This window comes from Chenopodium album, chromosome 17, assembly GCF_948465745.1.
Source record: "Chenopodium album chromosome 17, dcCheAlbu1.1, whole genome shotgun sequence".
Taxonomy (NCBI): Eukaryota; Viridiplantae; Streptophyta; class Magnoliopsida; order Caryophyllales; family Amaranthaceae; genus Chenopodium; species Chenopodium album.
Window position 1 is genome coordinate 39186780 of NC_137850.1, and position 14969 is coordinate 39201748.

At 32.7% G+C, this 14969-nt stretch overlaps 2 protein-coding genes and 1 long non-coding RNA gene across 3 annotated transcripts; 2 read left to right on the plus strand and 1 right to left on the minus strand.

The window, feature by feature from the left end:
• Positions 1-1374: 1374 nt before the first annotated feature.
• Positions 1375-6223, plus strand: LOC145588944 (uncharacterized). The gene is made up of 9 exons (XM_081645528.1): positions 1375-1448; positions 1549-1608; positions 2381-2663; positions 2763-3723; positions 4002-4585; positions 4678-4852; positions 4974-5105; positions 5199-5336; positions 5738-6223. The coding sequence occupies exons 2-9, from the start codon at positions 1563-1565 to the stop codon at positions 6038-6040; spliced, it is 2622 nt and encodes an 873-aa protein (XP_081501654.1). The 5' UTR covers positions 1375-1448; positions 1549-1562; the 3' UTR covers positions 6041-6223.
• A 1719-nt stretch (positions 6224-7942) lies between these two features.
• LOC145588945 (protein FAR1-RELATED SEQUENCE 5-like) lies at positions 7943-8757 on the minus strand. Its single transcript, XM_081645529.1, has 3 exons — positions 8289-8757; positions 8003-8208; positions 7943-7961 (listed from the first exon to the last, which is right to left on the minus strand). Exons 1-3 carry the CDS (start codon positions 8640-8642, stop codon positions 7943-7945), a joined length of 579 nt encoding a protein of 192 aa, XP_081501655.1. The 5' UTR covers positions 8643-8757.
• A 2364-nt stretch (positions 8758-11121) lies between these two features.
• On the plus strand, positions 11122-13839 carry LOC145589663 (uncharacterized). The gene is made up of 5 exons (XR_014101776.1): positions 11122-11506; positions 12362-12416; positions 12588-12644; positions 13058-13186; positions 13695-13839. It is a non-coding gene; the product is annotated as an uncharacterized LOC145589663 (long non-coding RNA).
• Positions 13840-14969: the final 1130 nt, after the last annotated feature.

Here is a 14969-nt window from a genome sequence, read left to right on the forward strand (position 1 = left end):
GTATATGTAAATGTTCATTCTATATATAGTAAGGCATATTTATAACTTTGATGGAAAATTAGAAAGACATATTTATATTCCAATGGGCTTATAGTTGTGATGAAATTATGTATGACGTATTTATATATCCAGCCCGACAAAGTTATATTTTGAATATTGTAATTATTATAAAACTTTTAGTCTATGTGACTACATCATTGACATCTCAACTTGAAGTTTGAGCATATGAGATTTAGTGAGAATTACTATTTGTGTTTGCAAGAGAACTATCATGTCAATTATGAAAATTCTAAAGAATATCAACGAGATACTTATGCGTGAGACTGTTTTATTATGGTCTAGAAGAACCATGATTAATGTATATAATTACATGTGTTATATTAATTCATATGAGATTGAAGAGCAACATTAATAATATCATGTGTTGCCATTAAGGAATGTTTGATCAAATAATAATCATCAATTTATATTATTCACGACCTCCAGAAGAAAGAGTAACCGCATAAGTTTAACTTTTAAAGTAACTTTATTCAAATAAAGGTTTGGAATGATATAGAGATAAATCTATACATGGTGAATTGAAGACACTTCATATGTTCACGTGAAGACTTGAATATGCAAATTCAAATTACGAGAGTCGAAGAGCAAGAAATGATATTCTACTATGTATGAGAAGACACCTAGCCATTTTGGATTCATTGCAGCACTAGATGATCTCAAGTTATGTATTCATTAGGGGGAGAAAATACGCGTTGTACTCTTTCACTAGTGGAAAAATTGCTATTAGCAGCACCCTATTAGCAACTAACGTTATATATGTTAGTTACTAAAACACTGACTGTAACTGGCTAAAATAATGTCAGCTACAAATACTTTGTCATTAGCAACTAACGTAATAATGAGCGCTGCTAATACTTAGAGTATAAAAGCAAAAGTTTATATTAGCAACTGGCCTATTTAATGCCAGTTGTAATTACTATAACATTTGCAACTGGTGTAACAATGCCCGCTGCTAATAAAAAATTATATTAAAAATAAAATATTTACTCGCAACTGGCCTTTTATGTCCGCTACAAATACTAGGTCAATCAAAATTTGACCAAATTATTTGTAACTGGCCTAGAAAGGGCTAGCTGCTAAAACAAGAGAATGAATATAACTACACAAATTTTTAAAAAAAGCGGGTGTTCAATAATGATATTGAATGGCGGATTTTAAGGACAAAAAAACTGTCCTGGGCACGTGCTTTCCAAAATTAAAGAAAAAGAACTTTCTCTCTCCTTGATTTTCTCCTTCATTCACTCATTCACGCTTTCTCTCTCTTCGTTTTTCTCTCTCTAAAAACCAGTTAACTGCGATTTCTCTCTCCTCCATTGTTGCTTTTCGAGCTTTTTCGAGCTTTTTCTCACTTTTCTTTCACTTGTGAAGTTGTTTATCGCTTAATTGTGGTTAGTTTACTTATTTTTTTGAGATTTTTGTTAGTTTAAATTGTTTTGGTTCTTCGATTTTTAGGTTTTTTGATTTTGATTTTGTTTTCGTTTTTTGTAGTGTTAGTTTCAGCAATGGTGAAGAAGAAGATTACAAAGAAGGCTGTAGATGCTGAAGAAGGTGTGTTTGTTTAATTTTTCATCATTTTTTCGAATTTTCAATTGAATTTTCGCTTATATATGTCGAATTAGTAGTGCATGTTATTTTTTATTGTTTTCTGTTGATTTATTATGCATATTATGATAATTGAATTTCAATTTTGAAGTTATTATGTTTAATTTTGCTTTATTTTATTGTTCATTGTGATAATTGGTTCAAAATTTGATATATATGTGTTGTGGTGTTGTTACATGTTAAACAAATTTTGCATGTTTGTTTTCAGAAGTTTTATTCATTATTCTTCAAATTTTGATGTTAGGTTTTAGTTAGATTATGAGAATAGTATGCATATCTGCATTGTGTTTGTGTATATGTGTTTGAGTACCAGTAATATGTGCATTGTGCATTGTGTGTGAGTAATATATACATATGTTATTTATATGCATGACAAAGGTTATTTTATGCTTTGAAAAGGGTCACTTTATGCTGTGAAAAGGGTCACTTTATTCTGTCAAAAGGGTCACGTTTGTATTTAAAAGGGTTACTTGTTGTAGTTTAAAGGGTGACTTTATGCAGTGAAAAGGGTCACTTTATATAGTTAAAAGGGTCACTTTATATAGTTAAAAGGGTCACTTTATGCTTGTTAAAGGGTTACTTTTTTATTTAAAAGGGTTACTTGTTGTATTTTAAGGGTGACTTTATGCAGTAAAAAGGATTTTTATGCATATATTCTAAATTTTCCCCTGAGTAATTTGTGAATTTGTAATTTATGGTTATCCTCTGTATTAATTAGATATAGGTGGTTCAATAGGTGGATATCGTTATAAATCGCCTTCAAGGGGAAAAGGAATGGGTAAAGAGCCTGCTAAAAAGAACAAGACAGCTCCTGAGAAGGACAAAACAGAGTCTAAAACTGGGAAGTCTAACATTGTGAAGGCTAAAACTGTTCCTAAGAAGGCCAAAGCAGAGTCTCAGAAGGTTAAAGCATCTCCTAAGAAGTCTAAAATTGTATCTAAGAAGGCCAAAGCAGATGCTGAATTGCAAGTAGTTTCTGATTCTGATTCTGATACTGTTGTGTAAGTATAAATGTTTTTTGTTTTGTATTTTTTTAATCATATATATCATGATTCTGATTCTGATTCTGATATTGTTTTACTTATATTATTATTATTTAGGGAAAAAAGACCCTTGATTGCAAGGTGCAGACCACACACATTGGAATTAATGATGAGTAATTTTAGTCCTAATCAACAAAAAGCTGTTGAAGAAATAGGTTTTGGTGGTTTATTACATCTGAAATTGAAAACTTTGAATCGTCAAATGCTACATTGGCTGGTTGAACACTTTAATGGAGGTAGCTGCATGTTCACTATTGCTGCTGGTAAAGAGTTTGTAGTTACTAAAAATGATATATGTGATGTCTTTGGCTTGCCTATGAGTGAGATTGCTGTTCCTGAACTTCAGAAGAATCCTGAAGAAGGTAGTGTAGATAAACGTATCATTCAGTCATGGAGACATGATTATGGTCTTACTGAGAAGCAACCTCTACATTTGTCAAAAGTGGAGTCTAGGATGGTTGATTTGGATGATGGTGGTGAAGAATTCAAGAGATGTTTTGTGCTACATGCTATGTCTAGCTTCTTAGCTCCTACTACTAATAGGACTGTTTCATTGAAGTTGCTGAAGGCTGTGGAAAATGTTGATGAAATCAAAACATTTGATTGGTGTTCATATGTTTTGAAAAAATTAAAGAAGGCTGTTGTGAATTATAAGAATGATGAAAATGCTCAAAATGTAAGTGGTTGTTTGCTAGCTTTGCAAATTATGTATTTTCATCGATTAAATTTCCAAGGAGAAAAGGAAAGTAGTACCCTTCCTTTGATTCAACATTGGACTGATGCGAAGATTAAGAAGCGGATCAATTTGGAGATTAAAGCTGGTGATTTTGGGCAGGGACCATTGGATACCCTTACATATCCTGTTTCACAGCCTGAAGTTAGGGATCCTATAACTCCTGTTGTTAAGCAAACTTGTGGTCAAGGGGCTTCTACAAGTGGTAGAAGTGGCCGCATTCTTGCATTTGATCTTCCAGAAAGTGTGATGACTGATGATGAAATTAAAGAAATTTCAACTGATGTAAGTGCTCTTTTTTTTTTATTTAGTTATTATCTCTTTATATGCACTAAAGTTACCCTTTTTGTGCACTAAAGTTACCCTTTTTGTGCACTAAAGTTACCCTAAATATTCAGTTATAAGGGTTACTTTATGCATTTTAAAGGGTAACTTTATGCATAATAAAGGGTAACTTTATGCATTTAAAAGGGTAACTTTATGCATATATCATGAATTTTCATTTGTTTTTTATTTTTATTTTTTACATTTGTATAGTTTCTTATTGGTTCATATGTTTGCAGGCTGTTCATGAAACATTTCTTTTGGTCAAAAGAAATATGGATGTATTATTGTTGGTTCAGTCACAGGGTTTTCAAACCTTGAGTGATATGATTGCTTCTCGCAGAATTGAATCATTATCCTCTGATGATCCTGTTGTATTTTCTCAAACACAACAGTTACTTTCTGATCCTCATTACATGAAGCTTTTAGATGGTTTAATTGAGGAGTGTAACAAGATGAAGTCTATTCATGAAATGTTTCGTGATTTTTATGAACCTGAAGGTCATAACAATGATGATCCTGATAATGAATCTGCAGAAGATTTGAATTTGAATAGGTCTGAGGATGATGTCAATGGTAAAGGAAAAAGTGTTTTGATGAATAGGTCTGAGGATGATGCTGGGCCTTCTGTAGCAAATGCTTCTAGACGTATCGTTAGAGGCAATAAATCTTTTTGCTCACTCGACTGTGGGCCAGTAGGTGTGGATGTTCCTTTTCTTACTCTGTTTTTGAGGTCTAATGCTCGGATTTTCAAGAAATTGCCCAAGTTACATAAGGAAATTCTTGATTATTGTTTACTGAAGGATGATTCAATGATGAGGAAGTTAAATGTCATTTTTTATAATAATTATATTTTATATGTTTTTTTTCCTTTATTTTTTTGTTTAATGCTTATCTTATTTTTTATTGTTGCAGTGAGAATCTTGTTACTATTGGGATGAATTTTTTAATTCCAAGAGAAGACATGGTATCCCTGGTAGCTCCACTTAGAATTAGATGGTGCATCATTGATTGCTACTGTCTGTATTTGAACGAGAAGGCATGTTTTGATTCTGGTCCTCGAAAATTCTTCTTTGGTGTGAGGCAAAGTGTAAGTAATTTGATTTTTTTTTATATTCACTAAAGTTACCCTTTATGTGCACTAAAGTTACCCTTTATGTGCACTAAAGTTATTATCTTTTTATATAAACAAGTTCTCATACTTTTAATAGTTTGCATTCTTGCATGTTTGTGAAAACATTGGCAAAGGTGAAGTTTCACAAGCTGTTAATGATTTGCACGGTTTATGGGAAGGTTGGGTGAGCTATGAGAATCCTGAATGTGATATTATGGATGCTGAACTGGTATATTTCATGATAAATTACTATCAAAACTTTAAAAAAGTTCTGTTTTGTGTTAATCTGTCTAAATCAGTGTTTTAATTTTTTCTGTTTCAGATATATTTTCCTGTTCTTATTGAGAATCACTACATTTTGTTTGTTATTGATCATACAAAAGAGGTGGTATATTATCTTGACAATATCATCTGGCGTGATGATGCTCTTGAATATACCAAAGAATTGTCTTCACACTTGGTATGTTTATGTTGATTTCATTGTTATGTTTCTGTTTACTTATTGTTTCCATTTAAATTTTTTTTTCTTTTTTCTTGTTTTATTTTATTCTAAACTTTTATATTTTATGTCAGTGTGATCAAATGGGTGTTTTTCTCGAAAAAAGAAATCATCCAAAGAGTGTTCAGCTACCTTCTTATAGGTTTCAAATTGTTGAGTTGGAATGGAGAAAAGAAAAAGTTGACAATTTGGACTGTGGGGTGTTTGTTATGTATCACATGCTCCATTTTGTTGGCGAATCGTTCAAATTAAATGAACTCAAAACAGTAATTATTCATCTATTTTGTATGTAGTTTTTCCCTTTCTAATGCTTTTATTAATTACATATTGATAAGTTTTTTTTTTTTTTTTTCTGTTGTGAGATTATTGGGAGAAAATTTCTGCGAGGTGAGATTTGTACGACACTGGTGCTGTGTGATTTGAATGAATCTAGGAATGATGTGTTGTCAGAATTAGAGAAGTTCAATGAGAAGAAGAAAGATCCTGCTTATTGCCAAGAAATTGAAATGAGAAGAAAGGATGCAATTGCTGCAAAGAAGAAGAAAGATAATGAAGAAAGAATAATGGCAGCTGAAGTAGAAGCAAAGGCAGAGGCAGACGAAGAGAATCCCAAAGGAAAAAGGGCAAAAAAGAAGACAGACAAGTACACTCCTTCTAAAGGGTGAAATGACTGTTAGAAGCAAAGGTTGATTAGGTCTAGGAGCATTTTTTGAACAATGAAAAAACTTAATGTTTGTGCATATACATCAAGTTAAATGATGTAATTAAACTTAGTGGTTAGTTTTTTGTTCTTTTGGAATACTGATGTATGTGCATACATTAAGTAATTTGAAAGGTTCTTGTGTATGTTTTTTGGGGTCACTTTTGTGCATAAAAAGGGTTACTTTGTGGCATAAAAAGGGTTACTTTTTATATTTGATAAGGTATACTTTTTTGGGTAGATAGGGTAACTTTTATGCATGAAAAGGGTAACTTTTATTGACAAAAGGGGTAACTTTTATTACTTGAAAGGGTAACTATTAACAAAGAGAAGGTTAATTTAGTGGATAGAAAGGATAAGGTATACTTTTTTTGGATAGATAGGGTAACTTTTATGCGTGAAAAGGGTAACTTTTATTGACAAAAGGGGTAACTTTTATTACCAGAAAGCGTAACTTTTAGTGGATATAAAGGATAATGTTTATGCATGAAAAGGGTCACTTTAATTCATGAAAAGGGTAACATAAGTTGATGTTTCCAAGAATTAAATATCTGCTAATAAAAGTGTCAATCACATTTTCATTAAACTTGTCATAGAGTAAAAAAACAAAAGAAAAATAGTTTAACAATACAAGGTATATTAATTTCAAAAAAAAAAATGTTCAAAAAAAGATCTTAAAAGAGTCGTAAGTTAGGTGTTTTTGATCCAAATTCTGAATTTGGAGGTGGCAGTGCTGGTTTTATTTTTCTCTTGCTTTTTTCAAGTCCTCCTTTTGCTCTCTTGCTTCTTCCTTTTGTTACAGCCGTTTTAGGATCAAGTATTTGTGGTACACTTGTGCTTGTACTCGATGCTGAAGAAACGTCAGTATTGCTTTGAGTGCTGTCTGCCACATCAGGAATGTTAGAAGCAGCTTCTGTACTTTCTTTCTAAGCAGCAATAGCAAGTAAGTCTTCCACCATTTTAAGACTGTTTCTGAAGCTTAACAATACAAGGTATATTAATTTCGAAAAAAAAAATGTTCAAAAAAAGATCTTAAAAGAGTCGTAAGTTAGGTGTTTTTGATCCAAATTCTGAATTTGGAGGTGGCAGTGCTGGTTTTCTTTTTCTCTTGCTTTTTTCAAGTCCTCCTTTTGCTCTCTTGCTTCTTCCTTTTGTTACAGCCGTTTTAGGATCAAGTATTTGTGGTACACTTGTGCTTGTACTCGATGCTGAAGAAACGTCAGTATTGCTTTGAGTGCTGTCTGCCACATCAGGAATGTTAGAAGCAGCTTCTGTACTTTCTTTCTAAGCAGCAATAGCAAGTAAGTCTTCCACCATTTTAAGACTGTTTCTGAAGCTTAACAATACAAGGTATATTAATTTCGAAAAAAAAATGTTCAAAAAAAGATCTTAAAAGAGTCGTAAGTTAGGTGTTTTTGATCCAAATTCTGAATTTGGAGGTGGCAGTGCTGGTTTTCTTTTTCTCTTGCTTTTTTCAAGTCCTCCTTTTGCTCTCTTGCTTCTTCCTTTTGTTACAGCCGTTTTAGGATCAAGTATTTGTGGTACACTTGTGCTTGTACTCGATGCTGAAGAAACGTCAGTATTGCTTTGAGTGCTGTCTGCCACATCAGGAATGTTAGAAGCAGCTTCTGCACTTTCTTTCTGAGCAGCAATAGCAAGTAAGTCTTCCACCATTTTAAGACTGTTTCTGAAGCTTTCTTCCATAAATGCTCTTGTGTCTTCATTTTCTTGACTTTTTAAGATTAGATTGTAGTATTTCCTCATCATTGTTTGCCTCCATGGAATATATCGCTGTTTAGGATCCTGATTCTTCAACCTATCCCATGCCTCTGTTTTTGCAAACTTAGTCCATCTTTTTGAAACATACTTATCTGGTATTCTTGTTACTGAATGCAAATGTAGAATTCTGATGCAATGATAACATAACCATCCAGATGCTTCAAAATTTTTGCAAGTGCACCATACAGTTTGGCTCTCATGTATATAGTTTACTTGATGTGCAGACCATGGCTTGTCTTCTAGTGTTACTTGATAAAGTAGGCATTCTTCATTACTGCCTAACATCTGAACAGTTGTTGCCATAGAGTATCCAAACTCCTCTTCAAAATCTCTAAAGAGTGATAAAGTGAAAACCTGTACATCAAAATCATGTAGGTTCATTTAAATTGCCATATATTAGGTGTAATTTATGTAGTTGTCAGTTAACTTTTTACCTGTGCAGCATGCTTTAGCATTCCAGAGAGAGGCAATGAAGTGAATGCTATTGACTTGCTACAGGTAAACTCATCATATTTCTCTGTGCTTCTCCAACGATTGGTTGTCTTCTTAAATATGGTATAAAATTCTGTCAAAGTAGTTGTTTTACTTGCTCTGAATCCTATAGCATGATTAGTGCTTTCACTCCTTTGTGACGATAAGATTCCTGCTGAAAAGAAATCTCTACTAAGGGCAGGACACCATTTGTCTTTCAACTCATACACTCTTTTGTACCAAGAGTGTTCTGTCAACTCATATTTCTGCAACATTGCCTGCCACTTTTCTTCGAATTCTTGTTCTGTCACACACATCTTTAAGCACTGGTTGAATGCAAATTTGAATTCTTTGTCTTTTTTAAGAGCTCCAAATCTGGTTATGGCATTTTGCTCCAAATGCCATATACAAAGTCTATGCCTTGTATTTGGAATCACCTGCATTGAAAATAAAGGGGTCACTTTATGCTGTTAAAAGGGTTACTTTATGCACTAAAAAGGATAACTTTATGCAGATAAAAGGGTAACTTTTATGTGAAAAGAAAAACTTTATTGTCAGATCTCAAATCTGTAAGATGTCAATATAAATCTTTTACCTCCAGAATTGCATTTGCCATTGCTTGGTCCTGGTCAGTGAATATTGAAGTTGGTTTTCTATCCTCCATAGCTTTGAAGAAGGTTTGTAATAACCACACAAATGAATCTGTTGTTTCATCCCCAATAAAAGCACATGCAAACATACAATTATGCCAGTGGTTATTTATGCCAACAAATGGAGCACATATAAGATTATATCTGTTGGTTCTGTATGTTGTATCAAACACAAGAACATCTCCATATATCCTATAGTCTTCTAGCATCATTGAATCTCTCCAAAAGATATTGCAAATTCTTCCTTCTTTGTCAAACTTCACTCTAAAAAAGAAGTTTGGATCCTCTGATTGTTCTTGACTTAAAATGTTCACTAAAGTTTGAGCATCTCCAGCCTCAATTTGTTCCATTCTTAACCTTGAGCAGAAATTCAGGTGATCTACAACACTATGGCCTACATTCTGTTCTCCTCCAGCCTCTGTAGCCATGTAATAGTAAGTGTCCATTGTAGTTAAACCTGAAGATTTCATTGTTTTGATTGCTTCAGTTTTTTCCTTTGTCATTTTTCTTTTAGAACGATGCAAATAATGCCACTGTGGCTTTGTTAGCTCGTGGTTATGCTGAATAACATGAGACACCACCTCAAACTGTCCTTCTTTATTCACTTTTGCTCTTATGCATGCCTTGCAATTTGATCTTGTAATGGCTACTTGTCTTGGCTTTCTTGCTTTTACATTTACATCCTCTTCATCAACCATTTCAACTAACTTTGTTTTCTTCTGACCTGAATGTCTCTTTCCCTCAGCAGAACACACATAGTTTTTCTCAGTTACTATTTTTGTGTGTTGTTTGAATCTAGTTGTATGTTTTCTTATTGAAAATCCCAGTATAGCAACATGTTTTTCATACAATTCCAAAATTTCTTCAAAAGTTTCTCTTACCACACCAACAAATGATCCTCTAAGATCTAAACCAGAAGCATCAATTGGATTTGTATCTGTTATTTAATACAAACAAATCAGATAATAACCACAGCCAGCATAAAAAAGGGTAACATTCGTGTGAAAATAGGGTAACTTTTATGCATGAAAAAGGTAACATTTAGGCATTCAAAGGGATACTTTCTGCATACAACTTGAATTTTCAGCATACAATTTGAGTGTAACATTTGTGTATAAATAGGGTCACTTTTAAGCATGAAAAGGGTAACATTTAGACATTCAAAGGGTTACTTTTTGCATACAATCTGAGTGTAACATTTGTGCATAAATAGGGTCACTTTTAAGCATGAAAAGGGTAACATTTAGGCAATCAAAGGGTTACTTTTTGCATGCAATCTCAAAAGTTCTGCATTCAATCTGAGGGTAACATTTAGGCATAAATAGGGTCACGTTTATGCATAAAAAGGGTAACAATTATGTATTCAAAGGGTTCTTTTTAGCATACAATCTCAAAAATTTATAGAAATTACCTTCAGTTGCATTTGTTTTGGTTGTTTGTTCTGAATTTGAATCAATTGATTTATCAGGAACCACTTGATTTTCAGCATTGTGTATTGCGTCTTCTGCATTATCAATTGCTTCTGCATTGTCTGGATGGTTGAATATTGGTACGAATTCATCTCCAAAACAATAAGTTTCTTCTTCTTCTATAATCGATCGATTTAAATCGATTTCAAATTCAGTCTCAACTTGCCTCTGTTTTTGTAGCAATTCGTGAATGAGATTGTTGCATTTTGTTGTATCGAAAGTCGAATTCTCCATTGATGATCGATTTCTGCAATTTGTAAGTTTTCTCACCTTTTTTCTCCTCGATTGATGATCGAATTCTTCTATTTGTGCGTTTTCTCACCTTTTTTCTCCTTTATTGATGATCGATTTATGCAATTTTTGCGTTTTCTAACCTTTTTTTTCCTCGATTGATGATCGTTTTTTGCAATTTTTGCGATTTCTCACTTTCTCTCTCCTCCATTGTTCTGCGTTTTCTCACTTTCTCTCTCCTCCATTGTTCTGCGTTTTTTTGATTTAGGTATAAAATTCCGTGATTTTAAATTAAGCTATTTTTTAAAAAAAAAAAAAAAAACAATAAAAAGTTGCACGTGAGAAAAACCCGATGTACAGTAAAAATACTGTACACCGGGTACATGCAAATGGAGTTGATATAACTATGACCCACCCTCCTTTCTCATCAAAACCCTCATTCTCTCTCATCAAAACCGCCTTCTCTCTCATGTTAAAAATCAAAAATCTTGCTGAACTTCACTCAGCCCTCCTCTATGGTCGCTGAATTCACTCAACCCTCGCCTTGACGCTCGCTGAACTTCACTCAACCCTCTGCTCCATGCTCGCTGAACTTCACTCAACCTTAATTTTTTTGGCACTTCATTGAAGTAAGAAGGAACCCTAATTAATTTCATGCTACACTCGATTGAAGTCGTCTTCTGGATCCTTTCCTCTCGATTGAAGTCGACCAAGCCGTATCTGAATTCTCCTTTGAAGCGGTTGTTGAGCTCATAGATGGTGGTGGTAGGCGCATCAACCAAGTTGTCAGATTGAACCTTCAATTCGACAGACTCAATTCGACAATTAAGGGTATTTTTTGCTTTATTTTTCTGGAATTTGGTTGTTTGGTTTTCCTTCAATTTGACAATTTAAGACTTTTTTTTCCTTCTTAAATTCAATTTTTTTTAATTTATCGTTCAGATATGTTTTTTTTTTCATTAATATGGTTTTGTACTTCAAATTTGTTGATAGTTGAAGTTGATTTGATGGTATTCTCCTTTATTTAGTGTTGATGATAAATTAGTTTTGGATATGAAATATTTGGTTAAGTTGACTTTGATAGATTGTGAATTGAGTTGGTAGATCTATTGAACTTTATTGATATTATGTAATTTTAGGCTCAATTGATGATGTAAGACGTTTATTGTTGAGTATTTTTAATTTTGATTGATAATGATCTTACATTCAGTATTTTAAAGATGCTAAAATGCTTGATTTTTGTTGGGAAGAGTATTTCCATGATTTCCTTCAGGCTAACCAGAACCTACACTAGTTGATCTCTAATAGGTTAAAGGAGTATTTAAGATGGGGAGTTAATTTGCAGTGTGTTTATATAGTATGGTATATATATGAGTATATGAAATATTTTAAGCAGTTATATCACTTTCCTTAATTTCGAATAAAACTTTCATATTCTAGATGATTTACTCACCTAACCATTTCTTGTATTCCATATATGTCGTTTATGTGAGTAACTATGTTCGTGGCGATGTGTGTGTATGGGTAGGGTGTGGGTTGAGTTTGGTGTAACTTGGGTATATACATTATTATTTATCAATGTTTATACTTTGTCTGTTTGAGGGGGTGTTTTTGTTCTTTAGTAATGAAATATTTATTCAAATTATGATTAGAGTCTGATCCATTGATGTTGTTTATGTTTATTAGAAGGACAAGTGGTCCGACAAGACATTCATCGAAGGGTGGGTGGACAGAGGAAGAGGTGAATGGTAGCTCTTTAGATCCTCTATATTTTGAAAATCATGCCATAAACTTTACAATAGTTTAGTGTTTGATCAGATGTATATGTGTATTGGACTATTGGTCTGGTGTATGATGACTAGATTAAAAAAATGTTTTTACTTTTATAATGTTTTGCTGATCTTGAAAACAGGACAATCTTCTCGTTGCTGTTGTAAAGAAATACAACGAAGAATTGGGAAAACAATAGGTGAGTGCAAACCTTATATACATAGTAGTTTCATTTGTTCTTTAAGTACTCCGGTTGTTTAAAGATTTAACCTTGACTATTGTAAGAAACTTAGTCTATTTATTGAATTTACCATTTTGCTTTGCTGAAATATGATAGGCCTTGATGGCATTGCAATCAGTTTGAATTTAGTTGTTCATCATAAAAAGATTATATACTTGATCAAGGAAAGTTTGTGAGGTGAATCTTTTACATGGTTAATATATACTGTAATTATATCTAGTAATGTTCTTGTAGTTGTTTATAATTTGTTTAATAACTTTATCTTTGAATATCCTACAACTGAGCATTGCCTACATCGGTGGCAAAAGTTTTGTTTAATTTTGGTTTTTCTTTATTGCCCTCTCGGCCTCTCATCTTTTGTTCTCATGTAGGTGGCACAACCATCTTGACCTTGTGATAAAGAAAGATGCCTTGACAGAGGAGGAAGAATCACTTCTTACTTGCTATCACCAGATATATGGCATCAGGTGGGCAGAAATAGCATGATTTCTTCCAGAAAGGTATTTTTATTGGAATTGGCAATCTTAGCATGATGATACAAATTGTTTACTGTTTTGGCATAGTCAATTTTCTGGAGTAATAATGTTTTGACTTCTTAGTATTGGAGTCATGCAGGACAGACAATGCCATTAAAAAATAACTGGAATAGGTCTTAGATATTTGAACGAGTTATCAATACCTCTGTTTAAGTTAGTGTGTCCACCAAAATACCAACATAATAGAACTCGTAGTGGTAAAAAACTCTTTGAATTTTAACAACTAATTGGTACAATTTGATCCATCTAGTAAATAGAAGTGGATTATAATATTTGGATGCTTCTTGACAATACATCAATACTATGTTGTGGGTGTATTTATTGCTGTTGTGCTATTGTAAAATTCAGTGTGTGTATTTCTCTCATAGAAACTTGAACCTTGAGCACTCAGCTTTTTTGTTCAATTTTACTTAGTTTATGTTTAGAAAAATTTCTAATCAATTGTTGTTTATTGTACTTTTATGTTTAGCAGGAAATGTAGGTGATTTGAGTCGTTGCTTCTCATAAATGTTGTCGCTCTAGGAAGATGTCGCTGCTCTTTTTTTTTTTTTGGTAGATTGGTAGCCTTGTAATTTTTATAAATTTGTATTTAATGTATATAGTAAAATTAACATAAATTTTGTTACAATAGTAATTTCTATAAGTATATGATATACATAGCAGTTCCTGCACAAATTCGGATAAAAAATTATTATTTTTTTTTAAATTTTAAAAAATGACTATTAGCAGCAGGCCGAATTATATGCTAGCTGCAAATAAATACTATTAGCAGCTAGCCGAACTATATGTCAGCTGTAAATAGGTACTATTAGCAGCTAGCCGAACTATACGGCAGCTGCAAATAGGTACTATTAGCTATTGGCCAGTTTCGAATAATAGCTATTAGCAATGACCATGCGCCAGTTGCAAATAATATTCTTATTAGTAGCCCTCACAATAGCAGCCCCACGTGCCAGTTGCTAAAAGCCACTTTTTGCCAGTTGCTAATAGCGTTTTTTCCACTAGTGTTTTTTCCTTAACCATGGTTTTGTCCCACATTGGGTTTTCCTGGTAAGGTTTTTAATGAGGCAACATCTCGAGCGTATTACGAAGAATGTTGTACTCTTTTTCCTTAATTAGGTTTTTATCCCATAAGGTTTTTCCTATTAAGGTTTTAACGAGTCATAATCTTCAATAATGGACATCCAAGGGGGAGTGTTATGAAATATAAGGTGGATGGCCATTATCCTCTTGTATCATCCAGAATATTCTAGATCTAGGGTTTATTGTTATCCAAGCAAACCCTAGCTAATTATATTGTATGTATATATACCCATCATATGGAATAAAGATACATCCGTTAATTCTCTCTCAATCTCTCATGTAAAGAATCTATCGAATAAAAATGAAGAAAAGAGTGTAAAGTGATAAACCAAATAGAAAGAGTAGTATCTATAGTACTATATAAAGAGAAATGGCATCTTGGTTGATAAATTCGAATTTTTCCAAAGTGCCCTTCTCAATTTGTAAAATTACAATTCACTATTTATTTAAACTGTTCATAAATGTTCACAAAAAAAAAAAAAAAAATGTGTTCCTTTTAAAATAAAACTACACCCACAAACCAAATTATTATCCCAAAAAAAAAAAAAAAAAGACAAACAAAAATTATCTAATTTTCATAAAAAAAAGAGTAAAAAAAACTAACTATCCACAAACCTTGTTTACCTTATTTATTATTGAAAAGTTCCATGTTTAACTTTGTTAA

Coding starts and splice junctions, on each gene's coding strand:
- LOC145588944 (XM_081645528.1), top strand. CDS start 1,563: ATGGTGAAGAAGAAGATTACAAAGAAGGCTGTAGATGCTGAAGAAG. Junction 2,664..2,762: donor TCTGATTCTGATACTGTTGT/GTAAGTATAAAT, acceptor ATTATTATTTAG/GGAAAAAAGACCCTTGATTG. Junction 5,106..5,198: donor ATATTATGGATGCTGAACTG/GTATATTTCATG, acceptor TTTCTGTTTCAG/ATATATTTTCCTGTTCTTAT.
- LOC145588945 (XM_081645529.1), bottom strand. CDS start 8,642: ATGTGTGTGACAGAACAAGAATTCGAAGAAAAGTGGCAGGCAATGTTG. Junction 8,209..8,288: donor TGCTAAAGCATGCTGCACAG/GTAAAAAGTTAA, acceptor TTTGATGTACAG/GTTTTCACTTTATCACTCTT.